The following is an 18,817-nucleotide window of genomic DNA, read 5'->3' on the forward strand; positions in this document are numbered from 1 at the left end:
GGTCCCCCCTGAGCCTCCTTTTCTCCAGGCTGAGCCCCCCCAGCCCAAGAGCCCACGGCTGTCCTGTGTCCTTGGGGACAACTCTCAGGGCAGAACATCCTGGCCCAGCCCTGCTGAGCTACAGCCTTGTCTCAACTCCCTCCTCAAGTCAAGCCCTGCTTACTGACACATGAGGGTCACCCCAGCACCTCAGTCCTCCAGAAACAACTGCTGTGGGTAGAGAGGGAGGGGGCAGCTGGGAGCACCCCAGTAAATTTAATCTCTCCATCATGTTAAGTGTAGTAGCTTGATTTATTTCTCCTTGCAATCCAAACAATGCCAGCTTTGGTCCCAGATCCGTAGATTTCTTCCCCCCAGCTGGAAAAAAATGGAAATACTATAAATCCCTCCCCAAGCTGATTTATGGAGCATTCATGAAGAATTTATATTGCAAAGGATTTTATTAAATTAAACTTGAAAAGCCTCTTGATTCCTAAGGCTCAGTCCCAGAGCCAGAGCTCTCGTAGAACTGGATGGAGCAGGCAGAGGGAACGGCTGAGGTGACACTGCAGCTGATGGGACCATCCAAACCCAGAGCATTTGTCACCAGGATGTATTCCAGGCTGAGGCTTGGAAAATTACTCCATGAAAAATGTGCATTAACAAGAGCCATGAAATATCTGCCTCAAATCCAGGTGAGTGATGAGACAGGGGATCTGTTAGTGCTGGGCATTCCTCACTCATTCCTCACTGGCCAAAAAGGGACAGAGAGCCAGAGATTCTTTGGAGAACAAGTTTAAGGCTGGTTCTACTTGAATAATTGAACAGGGGAAGGGGCAGGATGGATTTAAAAGCTGCCCCACTAAAAGCAGGACAAGCCCTGGATGGGCTTCACCACCTTACAGCCCACAGCATTCCCAGGGGAAAAATTACAACACCAGGATTCACATGGATTATTCCCAGTTGTATTTCCAAGCTGGAAGCAGCTTGGACTCGAGTGCAAAGCTGGAATTGTCTGTGTGATGTGGGTGTGAGCTCGCTCCAGCCTGCTCTGCCCTCCGTGGAGCCGCATTCCAGGGTCAGCACAACCTCGGGGTCCTGCCCCTCTCACCCAGCTCCAGCAGGGCCCTGCTCCTCATCCCAACCCCTTTTCCTGCAACCTCAGTGCCCTGGGTGCTCCCAAACCCAGGACAAGGAACAAGGGACAGCTCCACATGGAGACAACACCAGCACATGGACCCTGGAATTTGGCCTTTCCTGCTTCACCCCCTCCATCCTGTGAGCCCTGCTCCTGGCAGAGGATGCACTGGATTGTCAGCACAGAGACATTCCTCACATGCACAACAAGAGGCAGCCAGAGCCAAGGAATTCTTGGTGCATTCCTGTAAATCTGTACAGCTCAGCTCCAGCCAGAGCTGATGGATTGGAAAGGACTTGGAGCAGCAAAGCACACAGGGCTTGGTGTTAAAATGTGACAGTTTGTGGCCCTTTGGTACAAGGAAATTCACGTTTATTATTTCAGAGCTGTGGACACAATTCCCAAACACCTCCAGCTGCTGCTCCATTTGAACACTGTGACTTCAAAGGAGGAGCTGATTGTTTTCCCTTCATCATCTCTCAAAGTCCTGTCAGAGCCTTCCCACAGCACCTGCTGCTGCCCAGGAAAATGAAGGCATCTCCAAAATGTTACTGGAATTCTCCTGCCTCAACTCCCAGCTGGGAGAAGCAGTGACTCCAGAGCCATCCTCACATCATCCTGGAGGTGTGGACCAGGCCCAGGGCACAGAACAAGAGTGTTTGGGTCCCTTCCAACTCAGGATATTCTGTGATTCTGTTCCTCTCAGGATTTATCAATAAGGTCCTGGTTATTTCACATGGAAATCCTTGGCTGCTCCCATTTCCAGTCCAGGCTTGTTCTCTCTCCCTTTCTTGATGGACAAAAGCATTTTTGGATTTAGTTTTTCAGGATCAAGGAAAAAAAAACATTCCAGCTCCCAGCTATGGCTCAGGTTTTATGTAGATTTTCTCTTCCTTCCCTTCCTTCATTGCAGCATAACGTGCCAGGACAAAGAGATAATCACTGAGCCTGGAAAGCAAGGGAAAAGCAGGAAAACCAGTGATCTCATTCCAGAAGAGAAGCTTGGTGAGAAGCAAAACCCCCCAGCTTTATCCCCAGAACTAAGGGAATGCTTCAGTAGGACAGGGCAATGGTTTGGGATTTTATTTCTTTACCTGTTTAAATACTTGGCCACGTTTGGATCTGCCTCCCCTGCTTGGACTAAAGGGACCACACTGGGAAAAGCAAAGGGAAATACTGGTGTTTAATCTTCCAGCTCTGAGTGCACAAAGGCTGAGCCTCTTCCCTCCCCTGGGGTCCCCACTTTGATTCCTCTGGAAGTGAAGGATCTTTGCTTCCCAGAGGGATCTGGGAGGGGTAAATGACACCAGAAATGTTTGTAGCTGTCCTGGAAGCCCCCAGCTCTGCTTCTCCCAGGATACTCATCTGTCCTCTGAACAGTGAGACTATTTACAAGGGCCTGGAGTGACAGGACAGAGGGAATGGCAGGGTTAGATGGGATTCTGGGAAGAAATCCTTCCCTGTGAGGGTGTGAGGCCCTGGCACAGGGTGCCCAGAGAAGCTGTGGCTGCCCCTGGATCCCTGGAAGTGTCCAAGGCCAGGTTGGATGGCGCTGCAGAATCCCAAAAGGTTTGGGATGGCTGACCCAGCTAAGGGAAAGGAAGAATAGAACCTGGTTTTGTGCCTTCTGCACTCCTGGAACTGGACTAAACAAACAAGAGCCTGGCTTGAGCTCCAAGCCCAGCCCTGGTTTGCTGTCACTGGGGTGTCCCCATCCCCTTTCCTCAGGGTGATCCCAGCACAGCACTCACCACCTCTCAGCTCTGCGGCACACGGCTCGGGAGAAGTGGAGAGCAGCACTGCTCCTGCCTCCAGACTGGGACAGCAAGGAAACAGCACTCAGTGTCTGCACCAGCAGGGACAGCCTCCCCTCCCCTCCCCAGCTCAGAACCTCCCACACACATGGACCCTGTGCCATGGCCAGGCAAGGGAGGGATAGCCCAGTGCAGCAAGGGGGGGAAATGAAACTCCCAGCTCCTTGTCTCTGCTTTTCTCTTGGCATTTGCCTATGGAATTAGCAGCCTCCCAGGCTGTTTTCCCATGGTAAGCAGTGGAGCAGGGCTACCCCAAGGAAGTGAGGGGCACAGGCAGAACCTACGGGCAGGATGAAGGCTCTGAGGGGAGGGAGCTGCTCTGAGTAACTGTCAATCCACTGCTCCAGCTCCAGGACGGGCTTCTCGCTGAACGATGTTCGTTCTACAGAGGGGAAAGAAGAATCAGCTGAAAAAAAAGGGATTCAGACAACAAGCTGAACTCTTAATTATGCTTTCTTGCATCAGCAAGTCCTAAGAAACCAAATACATGGCTCAGCATCCCACCAAGACCTGCCATCCCAGGAAAGGCGAGACTTACTCCGGTGAGCCTCCCTGGCCGAGGAGAGCGGCGTGGCGATGTTGGAGCCCACATCCTGCAGCATGCACTGGACCTGGACAAAAATCACAACTCTGTCACTCCCAGCCATGGCTTTTTGCATCCCTGTGCTCAGCAGAACTAATCAGCCAAACTCACAGGCTGCCCAGGCAGGACCTGTGTCACTGCTGTGCCCTTGTGGTTGATTTGTGCCTCAGTTTCAAACCCAGAGCTCTGTTATGACAAAAACTTGTGTTCATAATGTGGATCTGACTTAGAATAAACCTAGAGATGAATCTGTCTGCCCATAACTAATCACTTGATCCACCAGCTTCCTTCTAGGTTAAATAAATTTACCTCTTAGAGAGCAATCAAGGGAGTCTTAAAGATTTAGACATTGAAATACTAAATGTATTGAATGCCTGTGTCAGTGGGAGCACTGTGGCTAAAATTAAGGAGTTCACATTTTAATAGCACAGATAAGGGACTGCACTGGATGAAGATTACCATTAATACTCACTTTATGAAGCTGATCAACAAACGTGTGGCCCTTTTCACTGCTAAACTCACCAGCCAGCCTTGGTTAGAGAGAAAAAAAAAAAAAATACAAAACAGTGAGCTGGGAATGAAGAAATCCTAACAAACATGATTTTCCATATGATTTGGACACTCCCAGCCGGTCTTTACCCGATGGCCGAGCTCAGCTCGTCCGTGGCTCCCAGGGCCTCGAAGATCCGGTCGCCCTTGGGCCGCCGCTCCCCGGTGAAGGTGCTGGAGAATCCTTTGGGAAAGGCGGGAGGAGCTCAGGGCTCGGGGCTCGGAGCTCTGCCCGCGGCTCACGGGGCCCCCCTGGCTCTACCTGCGTCCCCCGTCCTGGTGTAGATCCTCGGGGCCCGCTCGGGAGCGGCGCGCTCGGGGCTGTGGGGGCACAAACCGTGAGGGGACGCTGTGAAGGAGGGGGACACACCGTAAAGGGGTCCCGGCCCTCCCACGCTCACCTGCCCGCCCCGCTCTGCCACCGCTCTCCGGCCATCCCCGGCGGCCCCCGCACTCCCCGGCCCGCCGCCACCGCCGCCCGCCGCCACATCCCTCCCGGCCGCCGTCGCCGCCTCGCCGTGACCCCGCGCGGCCGCCGTCCCGCCCTCGGCCCACGCTGTCACCCCAGCGCCGCACCACCCCGCAACGGCCCCTTCCCATTGGTCGTCCGCAAGTCCCGCCCCCGGAAGCCGCTCGGCGATTGGCTGGGCGCAAGGAGGCGGGGCCCCGGTTGGTGGATGGGGCTGTCAGTTGCCTCGGGCCGTGAGGCGGCGGCGATGTGGACGCAGGATCTGACGGTGTCGGCTCCGGGGAAGGTGATCCTGCACGGGGAGCACGCCGTGGTCCTGGGCAAGGTGAGGGCACGATGGGAAAAGTAAGGGGTGGCCTGCTCGGCAAACGCTGTCCGGGCCCGCTGACCCCCGTTCTCCGCCCGCAGGTGGCCCTGGCCGTGGCGCTGGACCTGCGGACGTTTCTCCGCCTGCGGCCGAGCGCTGAGGGCCGGGTGAGCGTCTCCTTGCCCGGCGTTGGCTTCGGGAGGAGTTGGGACACGCCCGATCTCCAGGCCCTGCGGGGGCGAATCGCAGGCAAGGCCGGGAGAGGAACCGCTGTCCCGGGGCAGTGAGGGGCTCTCGGTACTGTTCGGTACCGGCTACACCCCGCTGATCGTGCTGGGAGCCCCCCAGGAGGTGACCTTACAGAACCCCCGTGGGGTGACTCTGCAGAGAACCCGTGGGGTTGTTTGTCCCCCCTGCAGTGTTTCAGGGCCTCGCTGTCTCTGGCTCTGCTCACTGACCTGTCCCTGCACCACTCAGTTACTTACACTCCCCACGTGCCCCTTGTGACCTCGCTGATGCTCAGATGTCCTTGTGGCCGTGTCCCCTCCTGTTTTAGGTTCCAGGGACTTGTTCTGGTGCTGTTGTAGCTCGGGCAATGCTGTGACACAGGCAGGAGCCAGCCTGGCTCCACATCCCAGTGTGTTACTGGTGGGGGCCAAGCAGGAGCTCTCTGAAGCTGCTCAGAGCTGGGGGCTGCTGGGGAAATCAGGGATACAGGGCCTGTTTTCCCTCCTGTCTGGCCCACACCAGCCCTCACAGGAATTTCTGCAGCCTCTTGTACTGGCTGGACACCCCAGGATATCCCAGTTCCAAAATCCACATTTTTTTAATGAAGAGTTTGTGACTTGCCCTGTGTTCCATAGTGATATGGATGGATGCACTGGGAGGTGTAGGCAGGGAAACAGTTGGAGGTGTGGAGTGTGGAAACCCTGGGGTTTCAGAGATTTTGCTTTTATTTTATCATGAATCCTCAGGTAGAAATTTGCCCCAGCTGTTTCTGCCTACTGTAACAGAAGGTTTTGTTGTAAATACTGCTCTCAGTGTAACAATTCCCTGTTTTTTAAGTGTTTTAACTCTCCCCTGCTTGCTTCCATAGCTGACTTTGATGAGTCCAAGTCTCCCAGTGTAGAACAGCTGGATGCACTGAGGGAGTTTGCTGGAATTGCTGCTGGAGCCTCAGCTCCAGAAAGCCTTGCTACGCTTGCCTTCCTGTATATGTGCCTGGCTATTTCTGCTAAGTATGGGTAAGGATCTGCTCCTGCCCCAAAATTTTGGTGGTGGGTGGGTGCCCCAGGCAGGTGAGCTGGGAGTCTGCTCTCACTTAATTTTGAGGGCAGAAACCAGAGCAGTTCATGCCACAGTCACAACACAGACACCTCTCTGTCCAGCAGGCAGCTCCTGACATCCTGGCTTAGGCTGGAAAAGCAGAAATAAACTGTAAATTTTTGTCTGAACTAAGTCTGATCTCTTTATAGGCTATATCTCCCTAAAACTCTGAGAATTTGGGGCTGTTCCAGTTCCCAGCCTTGCCCAGCACCATCAATGATCTCGGTGTGGCTGGATGGGTGCTCAGGGCAGTGTCAGAAACCAAAACAGAGCCCAGCTTCCATATTCTCATCCAAGAAATCCAAGGGTAAAGACCTGGGATGTGCAGCTGGGTCGTGGTTTCCCTGTAGTCTCAGGGTGACACTGGGACTGTCACTCAGCAGCACTGAAAACCTCCTGGGCTTGATTTTGGGCTCTGTTACACAACCCAGGTGTGTTCAGTGGAGCAAAGGGACGTGGAGATGCCCATGCAACAGCACCAGCCTGTTGCTCCAGTGGGATGTGGCTGTGCAATTACAGGTTTGGGATGTTTACACTTTGTTCAGAAATACGTTTACAATCCTGTTTACAGTCTCTGAAGGGGCTCTTTATGGTGCTGCTCGGGTATTTAGTTACCAAGTGCCCCTGTTAGCTGCTAGCAGCCTGATGAGATGTGTCAAGCATGGATCCAGCTCTGGAAGGTTTTATTCCAGCACAATGGCTTGGCCAGGCTGCTCCCTTAGGGAATAACCCCTCCTGAAACCCTTGTGTGTCAAATTCACGTGCTGATGTTGCCAGTTCTCATTGAGCTTTCTCTGTCATCAGTCCTAATTTGCCTCCTCTGCCTTTTTAATGTTGTCTGGAGGTAGAATTCAGGGTGGTTGTGTCAGTCCCTGTGTCTGTGTTGCAGGGATGTTCCCAGCATGGATATCCTGGTGTGTTCGGAGCTGCCCATGGGAGCAGGGCTGGGATCCAGTGCTGCCTATGCTGTGTGCATGGCTGCAGCCCTGCTCATGGTGTGTGGAGCCATCTCCTGCCCGCTGCAGGAGGGAGAGCCCACAGCCAGGTAAGGAATCCCAGCCTGGGATGCACAGCTCTGCTCCCTGTGCCCCACCTTCCCTCTTACCTGCACAAATTCAGGCACTGCCACCTCTCATGGTCTCCCTTGGCTGTCACCACAAGTGACACCCTGAGCCCATCTCCTGTCCCTGCCCAGTGTTCCCAGTCCTGTCCCAGACTTTGCAAAACTCCCCATTTCCTATGTTTAGGGTCAGATAAACATTCCTAAAAAGGGTTTAAAAAGCTTTATTTTTTCAGTCGAATAAAACACACTGAAATTTTTCAACCTCAGTTTCCTCTGTCTCTGAGCATCTTCCAGATTTTCCTTTGAGTCCTTGAGGATGCTTTCTGGGTTTTTTTTAGCATTTCCCATTAATTCTTTCCTGCATGTGCTACATTTCCTCCTGATCTCCTGCCTGTCTTTCCCTTTTATCAATACCTGGTTGAAAGAGTTTCTTTCCTTCTGCCCTTGGAGTTCTCCTTTGGAAGCCTGGAGTGCTGTGCCCCTGTGAGAGTGGGCTCTGTTTGAAGCTGTTAAAAATCAAAGCTGGAGGGGCAGAACCTTTGTTGTGTGGGGTTTTTTGTGGGGCTGAGAGTGAGACAGCAAGTGGGGGGTAATTCTGTGCTCTGCCTGTGAACCAGAATTTGCAGCCTGACCCAGAAGCAGGTTCTTGTTGGGAGCACTTTGTCCCTTGTGCTTGAGCAAATCCCCCAAATTGGGAAATAAAAGGGCAGCTCCAAGCAATGCAGCGAGGATGTCTTCATTCCCTGCTCGCCCTCCGTGGCTTCAGCATGGATCCAGCATAATTCCTGCCTTCCAGCTGGCGTGCAGAGCTGGGGGTGTCAGACTTCAGAAGGGTTTTGCTTCCCGTGGCAAGAAAAGAACAGCGGGATAGAAAGGCTCCTGTGTCGGGAGGAATCGCAGCCTCTCAAAGAGGATTAAAAACAAGTGGTTTACTCCTGTTCCTGAGGCTGCTGGTGTGAGCTGTTTGCTGAGTGCTCCCAGATTAAATCCTGGCAGCTGGAATGCAAGGTGTGTGGACATGGATAAAGACATTCAGCCGAGGCCCTGGGAAGCAGGAGTGAAGGGGAATGGTGTCTGGATAGCAGGTGGCACTTGGAATTTCTGCCTTGCCTTGCAAGACGCTGCGAGGCTTTTCCAAAATGTGGGTTTGTGCCTCTGCTCCAGCATGGAATACCTGTTGAATGGATTTGTGGTGTGCAGGGAGGGTCAGGGGTGTGTTTTTGTGCTCAGACTGAGAGCAGGATTGGATGGGATACTGGGCATTCCTCCTGTGAGGGTGGGGAGGCCCTGGCACAGGCTGCCCAGGGAACCATCCCTGGAAGTGTCCAAGGTCAGGTTGGATGGGGCTTGGAGCAACCTGGGAGAGTGGAAGGTGTCCCTGCCCATGGCAGGGGGTGGAATGGGATGAGCTTTGAGGCTCTCTCCATCTTTCTTGTAGCCTCATCAAGCAATGGAATTAGGTGACCCCAAAGCTTCTCCTCTCCAGGCTGAACAGTCCCAACTCCCTCAGCCTTTCTGGTGTGTGTGGTAACACTCTGGGGAGGTGGGGATGAGTCTGGACTTGAATTCCATTAAATCTGATCTTCAGCAGGCTGGGATCTTCCCCCTGAACCTGATCCCTCCCTACCCACTGGTTTGGACTGGTTTGTGTTGGAGATACTTCCTTGCCTTCCAGGTGGACAGAAGAAGAGCTGACACTGATTAACAGCTGGGCCTTCCGAGGGGAGCAGGTGATCCATGGCAATCCATCAGGTGTGGATAATGCTGTTGGCACCTGGGGTAGGTATATTTGCTGCTTCCCAGGCAGAAACTCCCAAATTCAGGTCCCTGTTTTGGCTTGAGCACGGGGAATCCTTCCCTTTTTTCAGTTTGTGTGAGCTGGGCCTGGAGACAGCTGGAATGTTGGGAACTGGCTGCAGGAACACCAGAGCTCTGTCACCCCCAGGCAGGTGCCACAGAGCAGAGACCTCGCTGCAAATAACTGATATTTAAACATTCTGCAGTGAACAAAGAAACCTAATCCTGTCCCAGGGATAATGCAGGGGAAAATGCAGTTGGACAGCTGTCATTTAGTTTCAATTAGCAGAGACTTCCCAGTGTTTTGAAAGTGTCCTTGGAGACTGTTAACAGTCTTTCTAATGAGACCTAATGGCAGTGCCTCTGTGAGGGTAGGAGCCAAGTGAGACATTCCTCCTGGACAATGAAATTCCATGCTGCAGGATGGCTGCTGACACCAGTGCACACACTGTTCAGTCCATGGAATCCCATGTGCTTGGCTCTGCTGTGTGGAATCGCTGCTGGATTCTGTTTTCTCAGGAAAGGTTTCATGCTGGCCAGACCCTTTGCCTTTGCAAAAATTATTTGACGTGATCCTGGAGGAGAGGAGAGCAAAGGGAAGGGCCTTGGGTTAAGCACGTCCAGCCAGACCCTCTCATTAAGGCAGCAGGGTGAGGCAGGGCCGTGCTGCTGGAGAACATGGTTCATTTAGCTGGTGTTTCTTGCAATTACTGTCACAGGCTCTGGGTGAGGTTCTGAAGATGAAAGACCTTCTGTGTTATCTCTCAGCTCGCTCTGTACTGAGACAATACATGTATTTTACTTTAGGTGGAGCCCTGAGATACCAAGCAGGAAAAATCACACCATTAAAGAGGTAATATTGGAGTTTAAAAATAACCCTCACACACGGTGGGTGGAATATGTCAGAGAGGCTCTGGGTGGGTGTTGGAGGGTATGAGGATGATGGGAGATGGCTCTGCAGCCCCATTTTGGGTGTGAGCAGCCCCAGTTGTTGGGGTGGATGGGGACAATGAAACGTTTGGTCATTATCTGACATTAGATGAACACAGCACAAAGGATCAATATTAATTTCATGGCATTATGGGCAGCAGGAATGGATCTGCTCCTGGCAGCAAATGACATGGTGGGGAGGGGGAACTTTGTGCTTACCTGGTGGTGGGGAAAACCCATTGGCAGAGAGAAATTCAGGTCCTGTGTGTTCCCTCTGCCTCCTGCCAGAGAAGTATAATCTGACTCCATTAAAATCTTTCACAGTGCATGAAATTGCTCTATTAGCAGTTAATGGCCACTGCTGGCTATTCTTGTAGAGAGTATTTCAAAGGAAAAAAATTTGCTTTAAAAACATGGATTTTAGTAAATACATTACAGTCCTATTTATAGCTCTAGTACAGTTGTTCCTTGTATCCAGGAGGAACAAGCCTGAACCCAGCCAGCACTGAAACACCTGCTGGAGTTTTGTAAAATGAATGGGACTCCTTATCTTGGGTTCCTGCTCAGAGAGGCCTTTTGAGGCAGAATAAGTTGTAGCCTTGGGGAGTGTGAAGGAAAGAGGCCAGGAGATGTTCCCTGCCCATGGCAGGGAGTTGGAATGAGATGAGCTTTGAGGTCCCTTCCAGTCCAAAGCACTCTGGGGTTCTCTGTCTCCTGTTGCTTCCAGGGTGCCCACACTGAGGATCTTGCTGACCAACACAAAAGTCCCTCGGAGCACCAAGGTCCTGGTGGCTGGTGTAAAGGAGAAGATCCTGAAGGTGCAGATGGTTGTGGGATGGAGATGTGGGGGACAACCTTTGGGAGATAACCCTCATGTGGGACCATAGGTCCCACAGGGATCTTCTGGAACAAAATCTCCTGTATTCCTGTCTGCCAGCTGCTTGGGAATGAGGTTTCAGCTCATCTCCTCCCTTCCTCCAGTTTAACAGGAGTTAAAAATCACCAATTTGCAATCATGGAAAGAGCAGTTCCTTCCTCTGGCCTGTTTCCTTCTCTTCCTCCCCTTTTTTTCAGTCAGGAGCAGGTCACCATAGCCCTGCTATGAGAATAAGGGAGCAATTGCCCAGCTCAAAGAGACTGGGACCAGTTTTCTCCCAGTGGTATTGGAAGAGCAGCAAGCAGGCACCTCACATCCCTCTCTCCCCCTTTCCAGTTCCCTGCCATAATGAACCCAGTGCTGGACTCCATTGGTGCCATTTCTCAGGAGTGCCAAAATGTTCTGGAAGCGATGCCTGAAAATCCATCACCGGAGCATTACCCTGTGCTGGAGGTAAGGGGCTTGCTCACCAGTATTTTTAGCCACTGTTACTGTTGAACATCAAAATGTCATTTAAAGAACATTAGGTCTGAAAAAAAAAAAAAACCAACAAAAGGTGATAGCAGGAAATGTTCAGTTCTAAGCAAAATCGTGGTCTGGATGTGCTGCTCTCTCTTCCTGGAGCCAGGAGACAGAAGCTGCTGCTGGTGCCTCCTCCCAGTGCTGGGAGGGAGGGGGCAGGCCTGGGGCTCAGGGGACCTGTGGCTCTGGAGGGTTTGTTTCTCCTGCACCGAGTGCCACGGCTCTGGCAGTTGCTGCCTGTGAAGCAGCTGCTCTGTCACTGCCAGGGCTGGAGTGAGGAGAGCCCAGAGCCACTGGTTTGTGATGGACTGACTGGTTCCCAGCCAGCTCCTGGTGCTCCACGCTCATCCTGGCTCCGGAGAGCCACAGACAGAGCTGTGCCCAGAGCTGACCTGACATTGATGCACGAGGTGCACACAAAGATCTGTTTGTCTTGGCTTTGCTCAAAGAGCAGAGGCAGGGGAGGGGGGAGGAACAGGCTTCCGAGTGGAAGAAGTGCTGAGAGTGCTGTAATGCTGCTCCACAGCACTGTGGGGGAGGGATGTGTGGCTGTGTCCCAGCTGAGGCAAACCTGGCCTGGCCCTGGGAGCTAGCTTGGACACTCAGGAACCATTTGGTACCAGTCCTTGTTGGCATCTGGATGCCTCCCCTTGGCTCTCAGGAGCACCTCTGTTTGTCCTTGCTCTTGCTCTGGGTTGTTCCTGTGGGGTTCAGGGCAGTCCTGCTCCCTTTGCAGGAGGAGGATGGTGGGATTGTGCACCCCCCAGGGTGGGCTGAGCTGCCAGCAGCTGAGGGAGGTCTGCAGTCTGTTCACAGCACAACTTCACACAACTCCTCATCTTAATTCCACATCCTCAGGCTGTCAGAAGTGTCGGGGGACAGGGAAGAGGGGGGATAATTTGAGTTGTGCTTTGAGATCCTCACATGGAAAATGCCATATCCCACACCTGGGAAGCTGCACTGCAGTGAGCAGGTTCCTGTCTTGAATATTGTTTTGTCTTGTGCTTGAAGAGCCCACAGAGGCCCAGCTGATTAGATGCAGCACATAGATATATAAATACATCTTTTGGGCTGTTTCTGAAATGTGCAGCTCTGGCCAGCGCTGTATTTGAACCATGGAACTAGTCTAGTGTGTCATAAGCTGTCATCGGATTCCTGGCAGATTTTGGATCAGGAGATGACAGGTGTCTTGGATCATCACAGGCAATGCTGTGCCCTCACTCAGGCATATAAAGAGGCCTCTGGATGGATGTGTGTCCTGCCCAGTCTGGAATGGGTGGTGGCTGAGCTCTGCCTGCTGCCCACTCCTTCCTTCCCACAGCTTCTTAAGCACTGGGCAGAAATCCTCTGGAGGAGGGAGAGGGATTCTTTCTGTAGTGTCCCCTCCTGTGTGGGGTTGGCAGGGTTCCCAGGTGGAGCTGAGGAAGGGGGAGGTGGCTGACACCTGCCCTGGGCACAGAGCCCCTCCTGGCTCACCAGGAGCTGCAGGCAGGGAAGAGCTCGGTGCTGCTTGCTGGAGGAGGGAGCACAGGGCTGCTCCAGGAGCCTCTCTCGACTGGTCCTGTCCTGGCTGGCTCCTGGCTTGTAACAGCCTCTGGGAAGAGCCACAACAGGCTTTGGAGGTGATGGAGTCAGGCTGTCAGACCAGTGTTGCTGAGAACCTTCCTCCACCACCAGTGCTGATGGGCTGGGAGGGCCCTGCGATGCTCAGGGAACCAGTATCTGCTCTTGACTCTGCTCCAGACTTGCTCCAAGCACAGGCCAAGCCCTTCCCTCTGCTCCTGAATTCCTCACCTGTCCTTCCGGGAGGGGAGAAGCTGGAACTTCCACTTCTGTGAGGTGTTGTCCATCCCTTGGGCCGTTTGGACCTTGCTGCTGGGCCAGCTTTCTCCAGCAGCAGCAGGTCTGGCTGGCTGGGAAGCGTGGCAGGGATGCTCCCACAGCTCTGCCAGGAGAGTGGGCTCACGCAGAGAGGGCCCTGTGCTGCTCCCAGAGGGAAGGACCCTCTCGACCCCACTTGAGCTGGGTGCCAGATTCCCAGCGTGGTGCTGCTGTGAGGCTCCTTGGCTCTCAGCCCAGGCCCTGAGGCTGTGAGGAGGGAGAAGTGCTGCACAGAGCAAACAAGGGGAGGTCCCTCCGTGTCACCTCTCCAGCGATGCCTCAGCGGTGTCAGAAATCCCTGGATTTGGCTTTGCTGGATGGATTGCAGAGCAGGGCAGGGTGACAGCCTGGAATGAGAGCTGCTGGCTCAGTGCCCTTCCCACGGCCGGCGAGGGGCCTTGCACAGCCTCCTGCTCAGCACTCGAGTGACAGGGCAGAGGAGAAACAGTCAGGAAGCATCAGAGAGCTGAGGAAAAAATTCCTGCTGGAAGCTTGAAGCAATCAGGATTTTCTCGGAAGGTGCAGGAGCTGTTGTACCCCTGTCACTGTGCAAGTTGTGTTGGGGGATAGGGGCACATGAGCATCCCAGACCTCAGACTTTGGCCTGACCTTGCTCCTGGTGCTGGTGGCCAAATTTCTGCAGAAATGAGGAGGTTGTGAAGGGGTGTCTGGGAAGGCAGGGCTGCCACTCTGCATCACACTATCCCGATGTGTGCTCATCTCCTCTCTTCATGGTTGCTTTTAGGAATTCTTTGACATAAACCAACACCACTTAAATGTGCTTGGAGTGGGCCACCCCTCCCTGGACAGGCTGTGCCAGGTGACAGCATCCCACAGCCTGCACAGCAAACTCACCGGGGCTGGTGGGGGTGGCTGTGGCATCACCCTGCTGCCACCAGGTCAGTACAGCCCCTCGGGCATCATCTTCCTCACAGCCTTGGGTAGGGTTGGGGTCAGGTTTGGGAGCAGAGGAATCCCTGCCAGCCTTGGTCTGGCTCTGGAGGGATGGGTGGGATGTGTCCCAGCACTGCCTGGCACTGTGGGTTGCAGTGTATGATCCAGGGCCAATTCAGAGTGTTCATTTATGTGTGTCAGCCCCTGAGGGCACTGGCCCTGTGCCAGGGGCTGTGTTTGGAGTAGCCATGGCCCCTTCCCTCTCCCTGCAGTGGCAGAGCTGACTGGCTGCTCTTCCCTTGCTCTTGGCAGACACCTCCCCGCTGGCCGTGGAAGCAGCCAAGCAAGACTTGTGTGCCTGTGGATTTGAATGTTGGGAGACCAAGATCGGGGCCCCCGGGGTGACGCTGCACTCCGCCTCCTCTCTGAGTGCCCAAGTGCAGCACGCGCTCTCCAGGTGCTGAGCTGCTGCAGGACTGAGCTCCTGGCACCACGTCCTCGGAGCTGTGTGTGTCCACGTGCCTGGAAACTTCTTCCCGTTCTCCTGTGTGGCTGAGGGCCTCCAGATGTGGGTATGGAGCCAGCTTGGGGCCTGGTGTCGCTGGGATTTGGGACCTGGGAGCACCCACCCAGTGGTGTTTGACCAAGGCTCTCAAAATCCTGATTGGAATTTCCTTCCTTAACTGCTGTGCTAATCCCAAGGGGCAGGAGGAGAGGGGCTTGGCTGGATTCCAGGGTGGATAATGACACTTTGCTGCTTCAGATGCATGTGGTGTCTCTTCCCTCATCCCTGGTGTCCTGTGGGGGCTGGCAAGGTGGATGTGCATGGTGCTTTGACATTTTTTGGATGAGGAGCATCTTTGACAGCTCAGGGCTTGATGCTCGGGTCTCTGTGTCTTCTGGACTATATTTAATACATTTAGTACATTTGGAAACCTTTAATACAGCTCTACCTTGCTATTAATTAACTGTTGGATAATTAAAATGCAAGATAAAGCACAATTCTAGTGAAATTACTGGCTTTTACTCTTTTCCATAATCTCTGCCTGGGCTGATAAGCAGGGTCCTGTAGTCAGGCTCTGGTTTTTATTCACATGTGCAAGGTCTGTCTCAAACAGCACCTGGAAGGAGGGCAGCTCCAGGCCAAGGGCAGGCTTAAAATTCCTCCTTGTAAAAGTTGTTGTCTCACACTTCAGTCTTGAACCAGCACATCTGTGACCCTGCCTGGTGTTTGGTTTACTTTGATGTAATTAAGATGGGGAAATAAACCCAAACCACGTCCTCAAAAGCTCACCATAAGTTGCAGTTGTCAAACTCTAAAACCTAAATGCATTTAGACTTATTACACAAAATGTAAATGCATTTTTTACTCCTGAAATTTTAATGAGCTGTGCCGCAGAACAGAAAGGGAAGTGGCTGAGGCCAGAATCTCTGGGAGTCATGAGCTGACTCTGAGGGACTGTGGTCTCTGCTGTACGTGCCAAAGGGGTTTTATCATCGCTCTGTTTGTCTGGAGTGGGTTTTTTAAGTGGGTTTTTAAGTGTAGCTGTGTTCAAGAATCACTTCACTCAAAGCTGAGTAATGAATTGGCAGAAATGGGGAACTTGCCTTCCCCTTCCAGCCCAGGGATAAAAAAAAAATCAAGTGTGAGAAGCTGAGATGTTCTAGCTCTAAACTCCCAGCATCATGGTGACCAGCATTAGTTCCCTGATCCCATGTAAAACTGTCTCTGGTTTTAATAAATCCATGGGTTTTTTTATGTGCAAAGTGTTCTTTGATAATTATGCTGGATACAAAAGGAAAAAAGCACCTTACACTGCTTCAGGAAAGCAGGTCTCAGATGCTGCCTTTCTACATGTCTAATTACAATTCCAATTTGCATCTGAGAGCGGCTTTACACTAATCACAAGTCAGAAAGGCTGATAAATAATTTACCATTTTCTAATACAGTGTAATCAATGTGAGGATCTGGGAACGTGTTGACTTTAACCACTTACATGTGTCGACTTTGTGATGTTGGCACAAAGAGATGCCAGATCCAGCACGGGGAACTTCCCTTCAAAACAGCACGGCTGGGGCTGAGCCTTGCTGGCTCTGAAGGCTGGGGACTAGAACTGAGGGGAAATTCACAGAATGTCAGGGTTATTCAGGTTGAGAAAGCTTTCCAAGGTCATCCGAGTCCAAGCTGTGCCCGATCCTCACCCTGTCACCAGCCCAGAGTACTGAGTGTCACATCCAGGCCTTCCTTGGACACCTCCAGGGATGGGGACTCCAAACCTCCCTGGGCAGCCCCTTCCAACCCCTGATCACCCTTTCCATGAGGAAATTCCTGCTGATGTCCAGCCTGAACCAGCCACCTCTGCAGAGTTCCTTGAGCAGTGCTCATCCTGCTCTGCTCCGTGGCAGGGTGGAAGCGGTGACATTCCGGGGCAGGGAGGGTGGTGGCAGTGTCGTGGCAGCAGGGTGACACAGGCACTGCTGGGATCTGCCTTCCCTGTGCCACAGGGACCAGATCTGCCGAAGTCAGCAGCTGGAGCCAGTCCCAGTCTGGAGTGAGCACAGATTTCACATCCATCTGTGAGCACGGGAGTGCCCATTCTGTCCTTTCCAAACTCCTCCTTCACCAGCTCCATCAAACGCTTTGCAGGGGCACTGCTACACCCAGCGGGACAACCCGAGGGGTGGCTGGAATGTTTCTGACCCCACCTTCCACACGGGAATCTCCCCTGCACTTACACCGAGTTACAACCTCCTGGGACACATGGAAACCATCCCTGCCCCTCCTCAGGAGCAGCTGCTGCCATGGGACTGATGTCCCCCGGGGACACGGAGTGGGGCAGAATGAGGCACAGCCCTGCCTCTCTTGTGTTTTGCTGCTTTGGAAGCAGAACTGGAGCCTGTGGAGCGTGTTCTCCCCATGGATCAGCCCCTCCTCTCCCAGGCACCCCGCGGGACGGATGTGCAGCAGGGCAGCGATTGCTGCTGAAGGATTAGCCTGGTAATTTGGCTAATTTTTCTTGAGCTTCATTTTTCACATTACGAGCTCTGCAGCAAGACTAACGAGCCTGGCTTTGCCTCTAATAGCCAGCACAGGCACGGGGAGGGGAAGCTGTGCTCCAGCCTAAAGGAGGGATTGAGAATTGAGGAGCGTGGGGGTCACCAGTGTTCAGTGACAGCAAAAAGGAAAACACTTGGTATAAAAATATCTTCTAAAATCTTCCTTGTCCTTCGTAGCCAGTGCCTGGGGCAGCATCGCTGCCGGGGTGTCTCTCCCCGTCCCTGGGGAATGTCCTGGTGCCCCAGAGGGCTCCAGCCCCCCTGGCACGTCCTCCCCTGAGCCGGGACCCTGGTGCTCCCCACCCGGCCCTGGCAGGCACAGATGGTATTATTGTTTGTTTGCACTCGGTGTCAGCAGTGCCTTCTTTCTGCTCCGCTGAGTAGATGCTGAGGAGGCAGTGACATTATTGGAGATCACGGAGAGAGCAGGAACAGGGTCAGGGAGAGAGAGGAAATGTCAGCGCGCAGTCACGCGGGGCTGGGGGGCTGCTCACACCCCTGGGGCTCCCGCTGCTCCAGGGGTCCCTCCTGGGGACAGGAGGTGGCACTAGGACCCCCTGCACGCCCTGCAGGGCCAGTGCCATGTCCTTGAACACACTTTGAGAGTTTGGGGGTCCCCTGGGGCGAGTAGGGACCTCCCCAGAGCCATTTTAAGGGTGATTTGTGCATCTGGCACCTCCCTTGTCCCCTCTGCTTCCCATCCCCAGGGATTTCAGGGCTCCCCCATTCCCAGGGCTCGTGGGGAGCCCGTCCTCCTTGTCCCTCCCAGTCCCCCTCATCCCTCTCCCCTCCCAGCACGCTGAAGGTTTTGAAAGTTAAGTATTACCGTCTGCTTTGTTGTTGCCTAACTACGACAGACAAATTGAGAACTAGTTGTCAAAATGTCAGTGCACAACAAATCAACATTCAAAATGAGTCTCAGCGCTATGTGGTGTATAATTAAAAAAAAATCCTTTTTAGAAATTTCAGCAAGCGTTGGCTCTGCTTTATATTTGTCTGTGTGATTAATAAAGGCAGCTAATTTTCAGACTTTAAAAACAGCTAGAAAATAGCTCCTAATTACATATTAGGTTCCAAGCGGCCCCCGCTGAGCGAGGCTGGTATTGGTGGGCCAGAGAATTTGGCAGGGGCTTAATTACATTCTGAGCATCATCTAATTTTAGTTAAATGTAATGTAATCAGCAGCAGATGTCTGAAATAAAATATGAATTATGAATATGATGAAATTTCATTCTTGAATAAAAAAGTAATTTGCTATTTAGTTCATTAAAGTTGCAGAGGTTTATTAGGGAGCAGGTACACGGTGTGGCTGGGTTCTATTAAAATGATATTTCAGAGGGAGAAGGAAATTTCATTAAAGGTGCTAAAATATTCTGCCAGGATGCTGTGCCGGGTGGGAATGAACGTTTACAAAAATAACGGAGCCCTGGGCCGGTGCCAGCTCCCGGCTCCGGAGCTTCCGTTTACGCAAGGTGACGTCCCACGTCCTGGGGGGACCCGGGATGGGCTCTGCACCCCCTCTGCGTGTCCTGAGAGCAGCTGGGCTCTCCTTGCTGGTGGGCTCTGTTATTTCACAGAATCCCAGGATCATTCAGGTTGGGAAAGACCTCCAAGATCATCGAGTCCAAGCT

At 53.0% G+C, this 18,817-nt stretch overlaps 2 protein-coding genes across 3 annotated transcripts; one reads left to right on the forward strand and one right to left on the reverse strand.

Annotated features, from left to right (window-relative positions):
- Nucleotides 1–421: 421 nt before the first annotated feature.
- On the reverse strand, nucleotides 422–4,575 carry MMAB (metabolism of cobalamin associated B). Of its 2 annotated transcripts, XM_086856432.1 has the most exons (9): nucleotides 4,465–4,575; nucleotides 4,326–4,384; nucleotides 4,154–4,247; nucleotides 3,987–4,044; nucleotides 3,470–3,542; nucleotides 3,216–3,313; nucleotides 2,869–2,933; nucleotides 2,212–2,271; nucleotides 422–2,065 (listed from the first exon to the last, which is right to left on the reverse strand). In XM_086856432.1, exons 1-9 carry the CDS (start codon nucleotides 4,551–4,553, stop codon nucleotides 1,978–1,980), a joined length of 684 nt encoding a protein of 227 aa, XP_086712558.1. In that variant the 5' UTR covers nucleotides 4,554–4,575; the 3' UTR covers nucleotides 422–1,977. The 2 variants fall into 2 exon arrangements, with proteins under 2 accessions (XP_086712558.1, XP_086712559.1); XM_086856433.1 differs by lacking the exon at nucleotides 2,212–2,271.
- MVK (mevalonate kinase) lies at nucleotides 4,570–15,896 on the forward strand. Its single transcript, XM_023937843.2, has 10 exons — nucleotides 4,570–4,857; nucleotides 4,941–5,088; nucleotides 5,936–6,083; nucleotides 7,055–7,210; nucleotides 8,904–9,007; nucleotides 9,833–9,878; nucleotides 10,683–10,773; nucleotides 11,169–11,285; nucleotides 13,981–14,134; nucleotides 14,442–15,896. The coding sequence occupies exons 1-10, from the start codon at nucleotides 4,741–4,743 to the stop codon at nucleotides 14,591–14,593; spliced, it is 1,233 nt and encodes a 410-aa protein (XP_023793611.2). The 5' UTR covers nucleotides 4,570–4,740; the 3' UTR covers nucleotides 14,594–15,896.
- Nucleotides 15,897–18,817: the final 2,921 nt, after the last annotated feature.

Source organism: Cyanistes caeruleus, chromosome 18, assembly GCF_971803275.1.
Source record: "Cyanistes caeruleus chromosome 18, bCyaCae1.hap1.1, whole genome shotgun sequence".
Classification (NCBI taxonomy): Eukaryota; Metazoa; Chordata; class Aves; order Passeriformes; family Paridae; genus Cyanistes; species Cyanistes caeruleus.